The sequence below is a fragment of the Terrapene carolina genome, unplaced genomic scaffold, assembly GCF_002925995.2.
Source record: "Terrapene carolina triunguis isolate 2854851 unplaced genomic scaffold, T_m_triunguis-2.0 Scaffold58, whole genome shotgun sequence".
In the NCBI taxonomy this organism is placed as follows: domain Eukaryota; kingdom Metazoa; phylum Chordata; order Testudines; family Emydidae; genus Terrapene; species Terrapene triunguis.
Genome location: NW_020664409.1, coordinates 72630473 through 72648877, shown reverse-complemented (window position 1 = coordinate 72648877; position 18405 = coordinate 72630473). Strand labels below are relative to the sequence as shown.

General features: G+C 41.7%; 1 protein-coding gene across 2 annotated transcripts in view; it reads right to left on the bottom strand.

Moving 5' to 3' along the window:
• The window catches only part of FAM92A (family with sequence similarity 92 member A), a 35354-nt gene that overhangs the window by 8299 nt on the left and 8650 nt on the right, over positions 1-18405 (bottom strand). Inside the window, exons 3-7 of one of the 2 annotated variants that reach the window (XM_026662986.1) lie at positions 17736-17804; positions 14275-14376; positions 4827-4832; positions 3787-3891; positions 2013-2126 (exon numbers count right to left, since the gene is read on the bottom strand). In XM_026662986.1, the coding sequence (XP_026518771.1) occupies positions 2013-2126; positions 3787-3891; positions 4827-4832; positions 14275-14376; positions 17736-17804 (396 nt within the window). The remainder of the gene's footprint in view (positions 1-2012; positions 2127-3786; positions 3892-4826; positions 4833-14274; positions 14377-17735; positions 17805-18405) is intronic. The other variant, XM_026662989.1, reaches the window with a different exon arrangement.

The following is an 18405-nucleotide window of genomic DNA, read 5'->3' as shown; positions in this document are numbered from 1 at the left end:
ATTTATTATTATTTATCATTACAGTATTTTTATTACATTATGAAAATGGCAACACTCTTTCAAGATCTCACTTTCATAGCTTGTATCACTTTGAATAAGCCTGTTATAAGACAAGGTTCCTATGTTTCATCAAGGAGTATCAGATGTGAAACCGCATGAAGGTATTTAAGAAGCCAACTCAAAGAGTTCCTCCTGCACAAGCATTCAGGTCTTGAGCAGTCCAGGCAAACAATGCACGTTACAACAAAGCTTAAACTTGTTCTTCATAATAATGTTAAAAACAATACTAGCTGCCTATTTAATTTTAAAAACAGCAAAAAATATCCACCTCCCTTTCCATTTCTTATAAGGAGTCTTGAAGTTTAAATCTCCTCAGTGTGATAGATATGCTTGCTTTGATCTGCTTAGCTCTTGGAAGTCCAGAGGCTCCGGGCTGCTGGCCCCATGCTACCCAGGGTCCCTAGCTCTGTCCGCCATTAGGGAATTTTTTCCCTGAGAACCCCCTGTAACATTTCATGAACCCCCAGGGGTTCACAAACCCCAGTTTGAGAACCACTGTAATAGTCTATATTAGTTAATGCCATTCAACATAGTTTTATGGAAGATACATCCTGGCAAATTAACTTGATCATTTTTTTTTATGAGTTTTTGATGAGATTACAAATTAAGCTGATAAAAGTAACAGTGATGTAATATATTCAGACTTCTGTAAGGTATTTGACTTGGTACCACATGACATTTTAATTGAGAAACTGGAATGATACACATGAAATGGATTAAAAACTGGCTAAATGGTAGGTCTCAAATATCATTATAAATGGGGAATCATCATCAAGCATTTCTAGTGAGGTCCTGAAGGGATCAGTTCTTGGGCCTACATTATATATTTTTATCAATGACCTTGGGAGAAAAATTACTGATAAAGTTTGCAGAAAACACACGATAAGGGAGTGGTAAATAATGAAGAGTACAGCTCACTGATAGAGAGTAATCTGACTTGTTTGGTAAGGTGGGTGCAAGCAAACAATATACATTTCAATACAGCCAAATATAAGGTCATACCATATAGAGACAAAGAATGTACGTCATACTTACAGGATGGGGGACTCTATTCTTAGAAGCAGTGACTCTGAAAGAAACTTGGGGGGTCCTAGTGGATAATCAAATGAACATACGCTCCCACTGTGATGTTGTGGCTAGAAGTGCTAACACAATCTCTGGATTTACAAACAGGGGAATATCTAGTAGGAGTAGGGAGGTTATATTACCTCTGTATTTGGCAATGGTGCAACTGCTACTGGAATACTGTGTCCAGTTCTGGTGTCCACACTTCAAGAAGGATGTTGAAAAATTGAAGAAGGTTCAGAAAAGAGCCACGAGTATGATTAAAGGATTGGAAAATGTGCCTTCTAATAAGAGACTCAAGGAGCTTAATCTATTTAGTTTATAAAATAGAAGGCTAAGGGGTGACTTAGTTACAGTCTATAAGTATCTACATGGGGAACAAATATTTAAATAATGGGCTCTTGAATCTAGCAGACAAAGGTATAACAAAATCCAATGGCTGGAAATTGAAGCTAGACAAATTGAGACTTGAAATAAGGTGCACGTTTTTTTAACAGTGAGAGTAATTAACCATTGAAACAATTTACCAAGGGTTGTGATGGATTCTTCATCAATGGACATTTTTGAATCAATCAGAATTGGATGTTTTTCTAAAAGAAATACTCTAGCATTCAACCACAGCTATTGGACTTGAAGCAGGAGCTAAGGAAGTTCTAATGACCTGTGTTATTCAGAGGATTAGATGAGATAACAATGGCTTTAAAAATCAGTATATGAATCTATACCCACTTTAAGGCACCTTTACACAGCTGGAGTAGTGTAAAAGAGGCCTTAGCGTAAATGAGAATCTGTCCTTTGCATTTTCTGAATTAGGCAACATTTGTAGATCCAGTGTGCAACTTGGCCTTGTATGTAAATAATAAAAAAAGAATGTTGATTGCTCTTACCTCTAAATCTTCATTCTCATCAATATTGTGTATATTTTGGTAGGCAGCAGTGTAAATCTCTAAAGCTTTTCCATGGAATAACATTTCAATAGTTATAAATTCAGAAAATATGCTCTAAAAATTAATTAAAAGAGAAAGGTTTTATTTGTATGCAGATTTATTAATTTACATGACAAAAGTACACTCCTGCTTCAAACACACAAAAACTGTATCAGAATTATATCACTGATATCCTAGGACACAAAACAGCAAAATAGTTGAATGCATTTTTTTTTAAAAAAAGTTGGACTTTAATTCTAGCTATTAACCCCTAAGTCTGCTGGCAGCTTGGCAAACACTATCTATCCCAGTGGTTCTCAAACTTTTACATCGGTGACCCCTTTCACTCAGCAAGCCTATGTGTGCAACACCCTTATAAATAAAAACACATTTTTAATATTTAACACTATTATAAATGCTGGAAGCGAAGCAGGGTTTGGGGGTGGAGGCTGACAGCTCGCGACCCACCATGTAATAACCTCACAAACCCCTGAGGGATCACGACCCCAGTTTGAGAACCCCTGATTATCCTGTTCCCACTTCATATACCATTTTAATTCCTAGTGAACAGTTGACTAGTGACATATATGACAGGCACTGAAGAGGAAAATGATAGATCAGAACAAAACAAGCCTGCCTATGAAAACTCACACTAGCAGAGTGTTAGATTATCAAACTGATATATATATGGCTGGTTTACACAGCCCTTCTCATTCAAATGTTGCATTTCGTTTCCTTAAAAATATTCTGTGAATTACAACTTACCGATAGCCATCTACTGAAAACTTAAAATTGGTTAGGAAGAATCTATGTCTATTTTTTATTCTACGTCAGGGCTTTGGAGCAGAGCCCAGAGCTGGAGCGCGGAGCAGCTCCAGAGCAGTGGAGCTACAGGTTTTTGCCTGGAGCTGGAGAGGAGCCGGAGCACAGCTCCAAAGCCCTAGTTAATACATACCACAAAACCCTACCCTCCCTTGAACATAAACAGTCACTGAATCTCCAAAACTATTGGGATGATTCTCATCCATGTTACTATATACTGCATAATGTTTTATCTTTTCTTCCTCCCTCATTCTTTCCTGTTTGGTCTAGTTATTTAATTTTTTTTAAAAAGTAGCCCACTTCAGTAACTTTATAGTAAAGCTGTGATGACATTTTCTAACCCCTTTTCAGTCATTTATATCCTTTGGGCTTAAGTGTCTTACCTTTGTCCTCTCAGATAAGAGGGAAATGAAGGACTTGCCCACTTGTAATCATTAAGAATCTGAAAACACTTCTTGTAATAGTAGGGGTTTTAACCCCCATAACCTAGCCGAATTCCAAGTTTGGTAATTATAATCTGCTACTGATAGCTGTTACTGTTGTTCAGAATTGCCACTTCATTCCACCCACAAACGCAAGTATCTACTGGGGGGAATATGGCAGCTATTTAACAGTTCAGTGAGACACTAAATGACATTTTAAGGCAACAGTTAATATTGTATCCAAATGAAATGAAGAATAACTAGTTGATTTTTTGTGTGTGTAATGTTATTTGAGTATTGAAATAGTTGTGAATATCACAGTATTTGCCCCAATTTGTGTTTGTGCACAACTCACGTGAACAGGAAGTGTTGCCTAATCTTGCCAAACAAACAGCAACTAAAACCATTTGACATATCAAGAGTGATGCCATAAATTTAAATGTGAACTATATATATATATATATATATATTTTTTTTTTTTACATGCACACCTTTATGTCCTTTATTTTCTGTTTCTCAAAATTGTCAATGGTTTCCTCCAACTGCCGACTTGTTCGAGTTGCATCCATCGAAGCTCTCTGTAGATCACTTTCAGCCTTTAAAAATAACCAAATAAAGACTGTTATTCCTTGAATTGATATTTAAAAAGTTGTGTACTATGCTTTACTTTAGAAACCAATAGGCTGTCCTGCACATGCAAGTTACTATAGTTTAGACTTCTTGTGAGTTGGACATTAATATCACTTACACAGAGGTAGAGCCCTTTAGAAGAATTTTCAAAGATTTGTACAAGAAAAAAAGGAAAATGTAGAGAACATGAACTATAAATCCTGATGTAAAAAAGTATGCTAAGCAAGTGAGTCTTTAAAGCAGTGGTGGGCAAACTGTGGCCCGCTGGCCGCATGCGGCCTGTCAGGGTAATCCACTGGTGGGCCGTGAGACAGTTTGTTTACACTGACCGTCCGCAGGCACAGCCACCCGCAGCTCCCAGTGGCTGCGGTTCGCCGTTCCCGGCGAATGGGAGCTGCAGGAAGCGGCGGCCAGCACGTCCCTATTCTATGGAATTCTATGGCCAGCACATCCCTGTTCTATGGAATTAGTAATAAATAAACATACATCATCTTCATCTCCTCCTTTAGGCCCCAATTCAGCAAAGTTCTTAGGACTATCTTAATTTTAAGCATCAGTAACACTTTCCCTGTTCAGCAAATCATTAAGTATGTGCGTAAGTGTTTTCCTGAATCCTCCCATAATGCACTGCAATAGACAGCTTTTGGCATATCATGTTTGTCTGATACAGTTCTGTCCTTACTGGTATTTAGTAAGTAGTAGATACTGTAATGTTAATTATATTATTGTCATGGTAATAGAATGTTATTCTTGATCCACTTTAAACAGATATGGACATATTTTATATACTAATTTCTTAGGGAAAACAGAACGTTGTAATACAATAGAATAATAAAACATGCATAGTTTGAAATTAAAAGATTTTATTCTGATGTTTCCTCTTCAGAAACACAACATGCACCTGTGACTGAAATTATTAATAAAGGAAAATATTTTTGATGAAAATGAAAGTAAAATATTTATAGTACAATTGTTACATGTGACCTTTGGTAAAAAGTCAATATGCTTACATAAAAATTATTTTTATCTACAATGTCTATCTTTAATACATTATGTGTGTTCATGTGTGAAATATTTGATACACCAAAAATACCCAGTAACAGTGAATGTTCCTTCTGGGAGCTTGTCACAAATATGCTATAGCAGAAACAGTTGCACGCTTCTGTATACTTAAAATATAGAATGGAATATTATGCTGCAGGTAGTCAGCAGTCTTTTGGAGGAGACAGCAGTTCTATCAGCCTATTTCACTAATAATTTTATAGTAGTCTACCAGTTAGAGTTAAAAAGGGGTCTTATTAATGAGTTAAGGTAACCCATATGATAGAAAAACATCATTGCTACTACATGTTAGGCACATATCTGGTGGTCATCACCAGGGTAGACAGCTGCTAGAAGTGGTGCAGGTTTTCTTTATCACATAATGTTTAATCATTATCAGACATCAATCTGAAAAAAATAATCAAATCACAAAAAGGGCCAAAACTCAAAGAAACAGTTTAATTTTGACCAAAATTGGCAGAAAGCTTCTAAATACAATTGATAATGCAATTATGTACTCAAATAGTACTGTTCTGAAAAGTTTGGGAAATATTTAGCCCTAGGTGATATATTGTATGCATTTTCCCCATACTTTTTTGCCTTCAGTTAAAGCAAAAGTCTGTAGTCACATAACAATATGAGCTTGTTTGTACCATGTAATACATCAAAATATTTGTCATTATTTGTAGAAGGGGTTGATTTGAGAAAAGTTTTTCTGTCTGCTATTTTTATGAAGTTGTGCAGATAAGATGACCCTACCCCTTAATTATATAACATCAAAAAAATATGTTTTCTGCTCGGCTGCAGACATAAGTCTAAAACACACCTGGTACATCTGTAATTATCTTATCTTCTTACCATCATCGAATACAATGACAATACATGTAAACTACTTATAAAAGTAATGGCCTGGTCTACACTAGGCTTTTATGTCGAATTTAGCGCCGTTATATCGAATTAACCCTGCACCCGTCCACACCACGAAGCCATTTAGTTCGACATAGAGCTCTCTTTAAATCGATTTCTGTAATCCTCCCCAACGAGAGGAGTAGCGCTAAATTCGAAATGGCCATATCGAATTAGGCTAGGTGTGGATGGAAATCGACGCTAATAGCTCCGGGAGCTATCCCACAGTGCACCACTCTGTTGACGCTCTGGACAGCAGTCCGAGCTCGGATGCTCTGACCAGCCACACCCCGGGAAAATTTGAATTCATTTTCCTGTCTGGACAGTTTGAATCTCAGTTCCTGTTTGGACATCGTGGTGAGCTCAGCAGCAGTGGCAACGATGCAGAGCTCTCCAGCAGAGATGGCCGTGCAATCTAATAGAAAGAGGGCCCCAGCATGGACTGATCGGGAAGTCTTGGATCTCATCGCTGTGTGGGGCGATGAGTCCGTGCTTTCAGAGCTGCGCTCCAAAAGAAGGAATGCTAAGATCTACGAGAAGATCTCTAAAGCCATGGCAGAGAGAGGCTACAGCCGGGATGCAACGCAGTGCCGCGTGAAAATCAAGGAGCTGAGACAAGGCTACCAAAAAACCAAAGAGGCTAACGGACGCTCCGGATCCCAGCCCCACACATCCCGTTTCTACCAGGCACTGCATTCCATCCTGGGTGCGGCCGCCACCACTACCCCACCCGTGACCGTGGACTCTGAGGATGGGATATTGTCCGCGGCCGGTTCCTCGTCGGACATGTTAGCGGACGGGGAAGATGAAGAAGGAGATGAGGAGGACGAGGCAGTCGACAGCGCTGGCAGCGCTGATTTCCCCGACAGCCAGGAGCTCTTCATCACCCTTACCGAGATCCCGTACCAACCGTCCCCATCCCTTACCCCGGACACAGAATCAGGGGAAGGATCAAGCAGTAAGTGCTGTAAACATGTAAACATTTATTTTGAACAGAACGGGAATATTTATACTATTAACAATGTATTTTTATCAAAGTGCTGTAAACTAGTAAAAAATAATCAGGTACAAAACTGGAATATTTACAATGGTAACAAAGGGTTTCTCATGATTTGTCTGTCTTAGGCTCTTCACAATTTAGTCCCAAGTATTTTAAAAAAATTTTACAATGTCCGTTACTTCATGATTCCGAGGCCCAAGACGCTCCACTCCATAGTCCCAGTGCACCTAGGCGAAAATCCGGTCAATATGGCCGGGGATTGATGAGAAATCCTCGTAGGAGAACTCCTCGTAGGTCTCGTGGAGGTAGATTTCCAGCCTGTTTATCAGGTTCCGGGGTAGGGTGATCTTACTGGGCCCTCCGTGGTAGCAGACGTGTCCCCGCCACGCCACAATCAAGTACTCGGGGATCATGGCCCGACATAGCATGGCGGCATACGGCCCCGGTTTCTGCATGCTTTCCCGCAGCATGCGTTCCTTCTGGGTGTCCGGGATCCTCAGGAGGGTGATGTCGCTCATGACGCCCTGCTTTGAATTAGGGAGGGGAATGTTAGTATTGGGACTGCTTTACAGCCACGCGGTGGAGGGAGAGGGGCAGCATACAGGGATCTTTCCCTGGGACAGCCGCAAGGGGGTGGGACAGGGGCAGAGTTGATGCTGTCCTGATTGCTGGCAGCAGAGACTGGCATTGCTTTCAATGCGAAAGGAGGCCAGTGCTACTGCTGGAGTTTTAAGCAGCCACAAGTCTACGGCGTACCATGATTGCCCGCTCCAGAAGTTCAGGTCTCCAGCCACGCTTCTCTGATCACTCCAAGACCACCGCAAGTCCACAGGCACTGAAGGCGACGGCCGAAAATTCGACCTTGTCCTGAGTGCGCATGTGAGAGGTGCAGTGCATGGTCTTGTTCACAGAGAAAGACTAGGTTCTTTGTGTACAATTTCATTTATCTGTCTCAGGAATTCACTCCCTTTTTACAATTCACACAGACACATCTGCGACTGTCTCCCAACCCAGCCTGTCAGCACACTCCCAGAGGCTAGCGCAGATTAGGCGGAGGAAGAAGAAGACGCGTGAAGACATGTTCTCAGAACTAATGGGCTGCTCCCGAGCCCAGGCAGCCCAGCAGACACAGTGGAGGGAGAACTTGTCACAAATGCACCGAGCAGTCATGGAACGGGAGGAGAGGTGGCGTCAGGAGGACCAATAGGCTACTGAAAAGCTGCTTGGACTAATGAGGGAGCAAACGGACACGCTCCGGCGCCTTGTGGATGTTCTGCAAGACCGGAGGCAGGAGGACAGAGCCCCGCTGCAGTCTATCTATAACCGCCCTCACCCGCCACCAAGTCCCACACCACCCTCACCCAAAGTCCAAAGAAGGAGGGGCGGCAAGGGCCGTTAAAACTTTCAGTCAACCCCTGCAGACTGCTCTAGCACTAGAAGGCTGACATTCCCCAAAATTTGATAAGTCCTTTCCTACCCACCTCACACAAGCCCCCGTCCAAGTTTCACCCCCCACGTTTCATGTGTGGTTCACAATAAAATGTTTGTTTCTGTTCATTACTGTTTCAGTCAGGTTCTTTTGAGGGAGAGTCTGTCTGGAGGGGGGGAAGGGGCTTGGTAATAGGACAGGACAGTGACCTTAAGCAGGGTACAGAGGCGGTGTCAGGTCCAGCATCAGGACACATACACAGTGCAGTCACTGATTACCCTGGTCAGTCTGGGAGGTGTTTTTCATGTTCTGGGGGGGGGGGGTTGCTCTGTGACTTTTTGGCGGGGGAGGGCAGTTACAGATCTTATGCAGCGGTCCTTATCCTGGCTCACAGATCCACGCAGCAGGGGATATGTAACCCTACCCCCCCTGCCAGAAAGTCACATAGCCGACACATACACGCAGTCCCCCCCAGGAGTGCTGGCAGGCTCCATTGAAATAACCAGTGCACGAGTGCGGAGCCTGTCATTCTGGGAGTTTAGAAGCATCATTTGCATCAGAACACTAAACCCGCCCCCCGCCACAGTCTGCGTCCCCGGTTTAAAACATTCCCGCGAAAACAGCAATACAGACAACGGTGTTCATTAACAAAATAGAAATGATTTTATTTTTTGGGAAGGGGAAGGGGGTGAAGGGGGTATGTAACTGGAGAGTATAGTCAAAATGAACTGGGTAAAGAAACGGGGGCAGGTTCAGCTTTTCTGTCCACAAACTGAAAAGTCACAGGTTGCCCTGCTCACTCAGGAACCTAGCTTTCAAAGCCTCTCGGATGCACAGGGCGTCCCGCTGGGATCTTCTAATCGCCCGGCTGTCTGGCTGGACGTAATCAGCAGCCAGGCTATTTGCCTCTAGCTCCCACCCCGACATAAAGGTCTCCCCCTTGCTCTCACACAGATTGTGGAGCACACAGCAAGCTGCTATAACAATGGGGATATTGGTTTCACTGAGATCACAGCGAGTGAGTAAGCTTCTCCATCTCCCTTTGAGACGGCCAAAAGCACACTCCACCACCATTCTGCACTTGCTCAGCCGGTAGTTGAAGAGTTCTTTTTCTGTGTCCAGGGCACCAGTATAGGGCTTCATGAGCCAGGGCATTAGCGGGTAGGCTGGGTCCCCGAGGATGACTGTAGGCATCTCCACATCCCCAAGAGTTATTTTGTGGTCTGGGAAGTAAATACCTTCCTGCAGCCGTCTAAACAGACCAGAGTTCCTGAACACGCGAGCGTCATGAACCTTGCCCGGCCATCCGACGTAGATGTTTGTAAACCGTCCCCGATGGTCCACCAGTGCTTGTAGCACCATTGAAAAGTAGCCCTTTCTATTGATGTACTGGCTGGCCTGGTGGTCCGGTCCCAGGATAGGGATGTGAGTCCCATCGATAGCCCCACCGCAGTTTGGGAATCCCATCGCAGCAAAGCCATCTATGATGACCTGCGCGTTTCCCAGGGTCACTACCTTTGGGAGCAGTACCTTCACGATTGCGTTGGCTACTTGCATGACAACAACCCCCACGGTAGATTTGCCCACACCAAAGTGGTTCGCGACTGACCGGTAGCTGTCCGGCGTTGCAAGCTTCCAGAGGGCTATGGCCACTCGCTTCTCAACTGTGAGGGCTGCTCTCATCCTGGTATTCTGGCGCTTCAGGGCAGGGGACAGCAACTCACAAAGTTCGAGGAAAGTCCCCTTCCGCATGCGAAAGTTTCGCAGCCACTGGGATTCATCCCAGACCTGAAGCACTATACGGTCCCACCAGTCCGTGCTTGTTTCCCGGGCCCAGAATCGCCGTTCCACGATATCCACATGACCCATTGCCACCATGATGTCCTGGGCGCTGGGGCTCGTGGTTTCTGACAGCTCTGTGCTACTTTCCAACTTCAGGCCATCACGGCGGTGTCGTAGCCTCCTCGCCTGATTACTCTGCATCTGCCTCAGGGTAAGGTGTATGATAAGCTGCGAGGTGTTGAGAACGGCCACAAGTGCAGCGATGGTCGCAGCGTGATCCATGATCACAGTGCTGTGGCGTCCGCGCTCTCACTGACCAGAAAAGTGCGCGAACTGATTTCCCGCCGGCGCTTTCATGGAGGGAGGGAGGGCGTTAGTGACGGACGGATGACGACACAATTTTTTTACCCAGAAGGCATTGGCGGCTCGACCCAGAATTCCGATGGGCAGCAGGGACTGCGGGAACTGTGGGATAGCTGCCCACAGTGCACCGCTTCCAATATCGACGCTCGCCCCGTTAGTGTGGACTCACAAAGTCGAATTACTGTCCTTAGTGTGGACACACACGTTCGACTTTGCAATATCGATTACACATATTCGATTTAAGTAAAATCGAACTACCCTCGTAGTGTAGACATACCCTTAGTAGAAGAGCTGTAGAAAGTCTTGTATGAATAGATCGTGTGAATAATGAAGCATAACCATGTACTCTTATATAATCCTACATATAATTATGAACTACTGAATGTCTAATGCAACACTCTTTTAACCTCAGAAAAATAGCCACAGTAATTTGCAGATAGTTGAAACATTACTATTCTCCCTCAGAACCTGTCTGAAGTGCTCAATAGTCTCTTGCTACACTCGTCACTGTCACAGTACCATATATCAGAGCACACCAAATCTTCCCTACAGAATTTCCATCACCTTGTTTCACAAGTACTCTCACACTCATACTGTGCAAAGGCGAGGATAGCTTCTGGAGCAGGTAGCAGCACCATCATGTTAGAAACAAGATGTTCTGGGCTAAATATCACCCATCCATTTTTGACAGGGGACACTTAAAAATACTGAGTTGTTGTGTGATTCTATCTGTATGATTGATAATTTGCATGTTTCAGGTGCTACCTGAAGGAGACCATTGTTGGTGGCAATTTCTCACTTGTTTTCATCTTCTTAGCAAACATTATCCAGAGGTGTTTGCTTCTTATCACAGTACAATAAAGATACCATGGAGGCATAGAGGAAGAAAGAGAGGCAGCCTATCTGAGCTGCACTGATCTCAAGATGTTTCAAACTTCTGTGAACTCTGGGTGCTCAATTTTTGTCTTCAGTCATCTTTTTGTACATGAAAGAATTACATCCACTGACAGCATGAATGTCTGACAGTGTAAGACATGTCCATTCCCAGCTCCATAGCCATTCTGTGCATGGGAATGAATCTCTTCTTTTGGCCAACACCAGTTTTGAAATAGAATTCATTTTCCCCAAGAGTAGAGCAATATCTTGGGCACATAGATGCAACATCTGGATCTAAGCTCCACATTAGCACCCTATTTACTGAGTGTTTGCTTTGCATGAGCAATATGCAAGAACATGTGTGAATCTGCTTCCCTGTGATATGCCTTGAGTTCTGGTATTGCAGAATGGTTGCCAGATGCTACTTTTACTGCTTGTGAGATGTCATGAAATCTAGCAGCAAGGTATACTTCACAACCAGGTAACAATCTCTGTTCATACTTCATAATTCAGTTATAGAGAAGAAATTCTGTAACGTCTGATTTACTCTTTGAATTTGATATCTTCAAGCATTGCTTTGGTAATGATATTAACACAGTGGGGTTCCAAATGTCTTGCATTTGGACGTTCCCCCTGAGGTCTCTCTCACCAGATGACTGATTCTTCATTTGCATGCTTGTCACCAACAAGAGCAGTGTCTTGACATTTTAATCAAAGGATAATGTTCAGCAGCTGATCAGACAGCTCCCCAAAAGTTTTGCACTTGGCAGTATTAGTGCCCACCATCTGCAGAAGCATCATGAGGTCAATAAATAGCTAATGTTGGCTCATCGGATGATAGTAGCTCAACCACTGACAGATTTTTCTCCAGCCAAGATGGTGTGTTGCTCTTTTGGGTCTTTCTTAGAGATCCATCCAAATTGAAGAAGGAAAGTGGGAGAGGTGCCAACTCATACTTCAACAAACCCTGGATATCAACATATCTGAACTTGGCAAGTGCAGTTAGCTTGCTGAATGACAAAAGTTATTGCTTCTGCTGTCTGCTTCTGCTGCTCAATTGGCTTGTTGAGATTACCAAATGATTTGAGATTATATCTTTTTATGAAATCAAAGAGGTCTACCTCACCCCTTTGCACTCGACTGGTTACAAACCACTTCATTTATTTTATGCCGTTCCCTGTTATTATGCACAAACTTTCTGCAGTTTCAGGTGGAGCCACAGTAGACATTGCAATGTACACAAGCAGCTTTCTGCTGTCTGGGCTTGTTCCAGGTTCAGTACTAAAAGGATTTGTCATTCTTTCAGTCACAATTTTTGAAGTATCTTGGACATTTTCATCAGCAGTCATGCACTCTATGGTTGTTTCTTTGTGGAGATCTGCCACTGAAGGCTGAATTCCACACATTTGTTTTGTCATAGCTATTAATGAGTCAAGTAACACTTGGTCAGAGCCTTATCTTCTGTGCAAAGATGCTGATGCTTCCCATAATCCTTGTTGAGAGATTGCTCAATGGCCACGCCATGCCATATATCACTGAAGGGTCAGGCAGTCTGGTATACTGCTCCCAGATTATCAACTAAGGCATGATATATATCTGGCTTCTCCTCCTCCAGAAGTCTGTCTTCTGCTACATTTACACAACCCCATCTAGCAAAATTCACCTGACCACACTGGAAGTCAAGTGGAATAATCTCTGTGAATGTCAAGCTCCATGAACCTATCATCATCTCTCTTTGCCTCTATGTAATCCATCAATAGTTGGACGAAATCCATTACATAGTTTTCCCAGAAGTGTATTCGAACAATTTTTTCCTTGGGTAACATAAGTGTCTATGAGCTGGCAGAGTGATTGGGTGCTGGTCATGAAATCTGCCATAGCATTTTAAATATTGATAACATTTTATAATTAGGATGTAGGGGTCTTCTTATCGGCAAACTTCATATAAATAGCAGGCAAAAAAAAGAACCTTCTCAAATCAGTCCATTCTAAAAATAATGACAAATATTTTGATGTATTACATGGTACAAACAAGCTCATACTGTTATATGGGAAAATGCATAAAATATATCACCTGAGGCTAAATATTTCCCAAACTTTCCAAAACAGTACTATTTTTGAGTACATAGCTGCATTATCAATTGTATTTAGAAGCTTTCTGCCAATTTTGGTCAAAATTAGACTGTTTCTTTGAGTTATGGCCCTTTTTGTGATTTTATGATTTTTTTCAGTTTGGATGCCGATAATGTTTAAACATTATGTGATATAGAAAAAACGGTACCATTTCCAGAATCTACATCCGCCCTGGTGATGACCACCAGATATGTACCTAACAAGTGGTAGCAATGAAGTTTTTCTAGACGATGGGTTACGCCTTAGTGCCTAAAATGGGTCTTAGCTGGTAGACTACAGATTTCCCCACCCTAATCAGCCTCAATGAGCAACATCAACATCAACTCTGGGGGAAGTTCATGTCCCTATGGCTGCAGGAAAGATCAATAAAATTGCCAGGGTGGTAAGGAGACAAAATAATGGAAACAAAGCTAAAATTAAACAAAACATAAGGCGAAAGTTTGTCCCACACTTACTTTCCAAAGAGTTATTCACAATAGGATATAATCTTTCCATAACCCTCAGACATCATACAACAGACATTTAAACCTACTATCAATGATAGAAAAAAGTAGAAAAATTGAAAATGTGAATATAGTGACTGAAAACATGTCAGATACTCTCAGGTACTTTTTGTTTAATAAATGCTACTATAGCAAATGTTATAAGCTATAGCCAATTAGCTGTCACAAAATATAGCATAAAGAATTTGTGATTCATGATCAATGTATGAAATAATCACTTTAAAGACAATTGCTTTTACATCTCTTTCTAAATACAATATTTTTAATTACTGGAGAATCAACTACTTCTTATATTCATTAGAAACAGAAAGGATACAATAATGTGTCGATCTGATGGATTCCTCTGACGTGTCCTTTCCAGTTGAGATAACTGTCTAGCCTCTCGATTCTTTGCTGTTAAAGTTGCTTTGAGATCATCCTGCAAATATATTTATACCATTTTGTATATATTGAAATAGAGCTGGGGCATATAAAATACATTTGTCTGCATTTATGAGTTGTCCTGAAAACTTAAGACAATTTTTTTTTTGCTTTAAATCAAACCAGGTTTTTATAGACTAATCCTGTGAAGTGATGAGCACTTCCTGAAAAAGAGATCAATGGGCACTGAGGGTACTCAACACCTTGCAGGATTGGGCCCCAGGCTGTGTGTTCCATCTTTTAAATTTTTGGAGGGAAAAATGTGAACGAAAATCAGGAGTTCTTAAAGCAGAGTTTATTAGATGGGCAAAAAGCCGCAATTCTACAATCAAGAAAGAGGTCAACTTTGGCTAAAAGCCCATGCTGGTTCAGTGGCAAAGTGTAGCCAGTGTTTAGAAATAAAAAAGCAATATATAACAAATAGAAAAAGGAGAAATAGCAATCAATATAAATTAGAAGTATGAAGTGCAGAAGATTGATAAGGGAAGCTAAATACATTAGGGAAAATCCAAGGCGGGCAAGACTAGAGTTTTAAAGTACATTAGGAACAAAAGAAAGCATAGCAATGTTATAGGCCCACTACTAGATTAAAATGGTAAAATTGTTATTAATGATGCAGAAAAGGCAGAGATGCTCAATAAATATTTCTGTTCTGTATTTGGAAAGAAGTAGGATGATATACTCATATTATATGAGAATGATGAAGTACTTTACAGTCCATTATAACTGAGGAGGATGTTAGATAATATCTACTCAGGATAAACATTTTTCAATCAGCTGGCCTGAATAACTTGCACTCAAGAGCCCTAGAAGAGTTAGTTGAGGTGATCTGTAGCCCACTGAGATTAATTTTTAGTAAATCTTGGAATTCTGGGGAAATTCCAGAAGACTGGAAGAATAATAATGTTGTGCCTATATTCAAAAAAGGCAAACAGGATGATACAGGGAATTATAGGCTGGTTAGCCCAATGTTAATCCCTGGCAAAAACAGAACAGAAGCTGATACTGGATTCAATTAATAAAGAATTCAGGAATAGGAATACAATTAATGCAAGTCAAAATAGTTTTAAGGAAAACAAGTCTTGTCAAACAAATATATTTAGTTCTTTGAGAAGATTATAAATTAGGTTGCTATAACAATTATACTTGTAAAGTGTTTAACTTAGTATTGCACAACATTCTGATTAAAAAATGGGCACTATACAATATGAAGAGAGCACATGATGAATGGATTAAGAACTGGCTACCTGACAGATTCCAACAAGTAGTTGTCAATGGGGAATCATCACTAAATGGGAGTACAGTAACTCCTCACTTAAAGTCATCCCGGTTAACGTTGTTTCGCTGTTACGTTGCTGATCAATTAGGGAACATGCTCGTTTAAAGTTGTGCAATGCTCCCTTCTAACGTCATTTGGCAGTAGGGTGACCAGACGTCCCAATAAAATCGGGACTGTCCCGATATTGAGCAGTTTGTCCCGCATCCCGACTGAAGTACGGTCAGGATGCCATTTGTCCCGATATTTTTGTTTCGGGCACGGTGGCTCGTTTTTTTTTTATTAGGCGGCGGCGAGAGGCAGGGGGAGTGCCTTTTCAATTGTTACACTCACCAGGCACATCTGTGTCTTCGGCAGCATTTCGGCGGCGGGTACTTCTGTCTTTGGCGGATTATTTATTACCCGCCGCCGAAGACCATCAGCGACTGAAGGACCCGCCGCCGGAGTGCTGCCGAAGACCCGGACGCGGTGAGTGTAACAATTGAAAAGGCGCTCCCCCTGCGGCGGTCCCGATATTTTGAAGTTATCATCTGGTCACCCTATTTGGCAGCCGCCTGCTTTGTCCACTGCTTGCAGGAAGAGCAGCCCGTTGCAGCTAGCTGGTGGGGGCTTGTAACAGCTTGGCAGCCCCCCATCAGCTCCCCGCTCCCCTAAGTTCCCTGTGCTGCAGCCGCCCAGCAGGCTATCAATCAGCAGTTCAGCTGTCCCTCCCCCCCATTGTCTTGTGCTGCTCCTGCCCTCTGCCTTGGAGCTGCTTCCAGAGACACCTGCTTGCTGTGCAGGGTGGGAAGGGAGGGAGCTAATGTCAGGGTGTCCCCCTCCCTCCTGCTCCTGCACCCCGCTTACCCCTTCTCCATATAGAGCAAGGTGGGGACACAGGTGGAGAGAGACAGAGAGAGCTTGGGACAGCAGCTGCTGTCTCAACTTCCTGATCCACTTAAAAAGACAATGCACTTTTTTTACTTAAAGGGGAAGTGTGCATCTCTCTCTCTCTCCTACACACAAGGTGTGTGTCTGTCTCTGTCTGTCTGCTATGCTGTCTCCCCTCCCTCGCGTTCGTGCTGCCCTGTGTGAGAGGCTACATTAACAACGTGTTAACCCTTGAGGGCTCAGCCGAGTGCTAGTTCATCATTTAGCAGTAAGGCATTCCCTGGGAAATATCCCTCCCTCTTTCACTCTCTAACTTCACCACCTCAACCAAGCTTCACAATCATCATAGCTGTGAACAGTATTAAATTGTTTGTTTAAAATGTATACTGTGTGTATATCTATATAATATATAGTTTTTTGTCTGGTGAAAAAAATTTCCCTGGAACCTAACCCCCCCATTTACATTAATTCTTATGGGGAAATTGGATTTGCTTAACATCGTTTCGCTTAAAGTCGCATTTTTCAGGAACATGACTACAACATTAAGCAAGGAGTTACTGTATTTCAAGTGAGGGTCTACTGGGATCAGGACTAGGCCTGATTCCTATTCAAGATTTTCATCAGTGCACTGGAAGTAAATATAAAATCACAGCTGATAAAGTTTCCAGATGACACAAAGACTTGTTTTAATTCAAATTAAATTAGTTCAAATGTGAGGGGTTAATTCAATTAACACAGTAAAGTCTCTTTATTTCATATATACAGAAATTTAGTTGTTGTCCTAAAGTATTTGCAAACATGTTTTACGTATCTCTTCAAAATAAAAATATACCAGGATTTACAGGGAATGCCATTTTGGAGTTCTGAGATGTGATATGATGGAGTTCTGTTGCTTTTGCAAGTTGCTGCACATGCACACTATTCTACATGTGCTCTATAAGCCACTCTGTCCTCCCACCCCGCAGCTGGACACCGTTCTCTAGAGGATTGGACCCCCTCCTCTCAGCTGTTTCCTGAAGTGCATCTGCTTCACACATGTTCCCAGCTGCAATTCCAATGTATTGTTGTGAGTTACACATCTATACATTTTTGTTGCAGTAATTATTTTTAATAAGAAAAGTTTAAATAATTTGGTATACTTAACAAGCTTCACAAAAATGGCTATGAGAATACACTAAATTTTGAGAGAAAATACACCATATAGTACCTACCCTTTTAAATTTTACTATGGTCCCGTAACTTTTCAGAGGGTCAACCACTTTGGCTTCAAGCCTTTCAACCTGGAAAAAAAGTCAAGTTACCCAAGTCCTCTGCATATTAAATATATTTCTAGAAAACTGATTGCTTTAAGAGTAATGTTGATTCTATCCGACTAGGATTTTAACCACATTCACTGAAGAAACAGTGGAAGCAGAGGTTGTATATATATATTATATGTATTTATATAGGCAAATGCAGAACCAATAAAACTAATCAAGAAATAACTTGTCTTGATTAATCCCTAGTGTAACTTCTTTTATTTCAATGGCACTATACCAAATTAGGCTGGGAATTCTAAGAACTGACTACGGAAATAGACAATGTTAAATCTCTTACATTCTACAGCTTTTAAGAGATTAAAAGTAAACATATTTGTTTTTAAATGTTAGATTATGATTTAAAATTGTTTGCTCATTAATATGCTTTAAGAGATGCAAAGCTCCAGATTCTTGAAAGCTATGGGAGCAGCAAACTATATACTCAAAATATCAGAAATATTATGCACATATATGAAGGCATTCAGACATATTTACATTTGAGATTTTGTTTTAATACCTTCTACATGGAAAAACAGATGAAAACAGCTAGACAGGTAATGGAGCTAAGACTATGCATGTCATA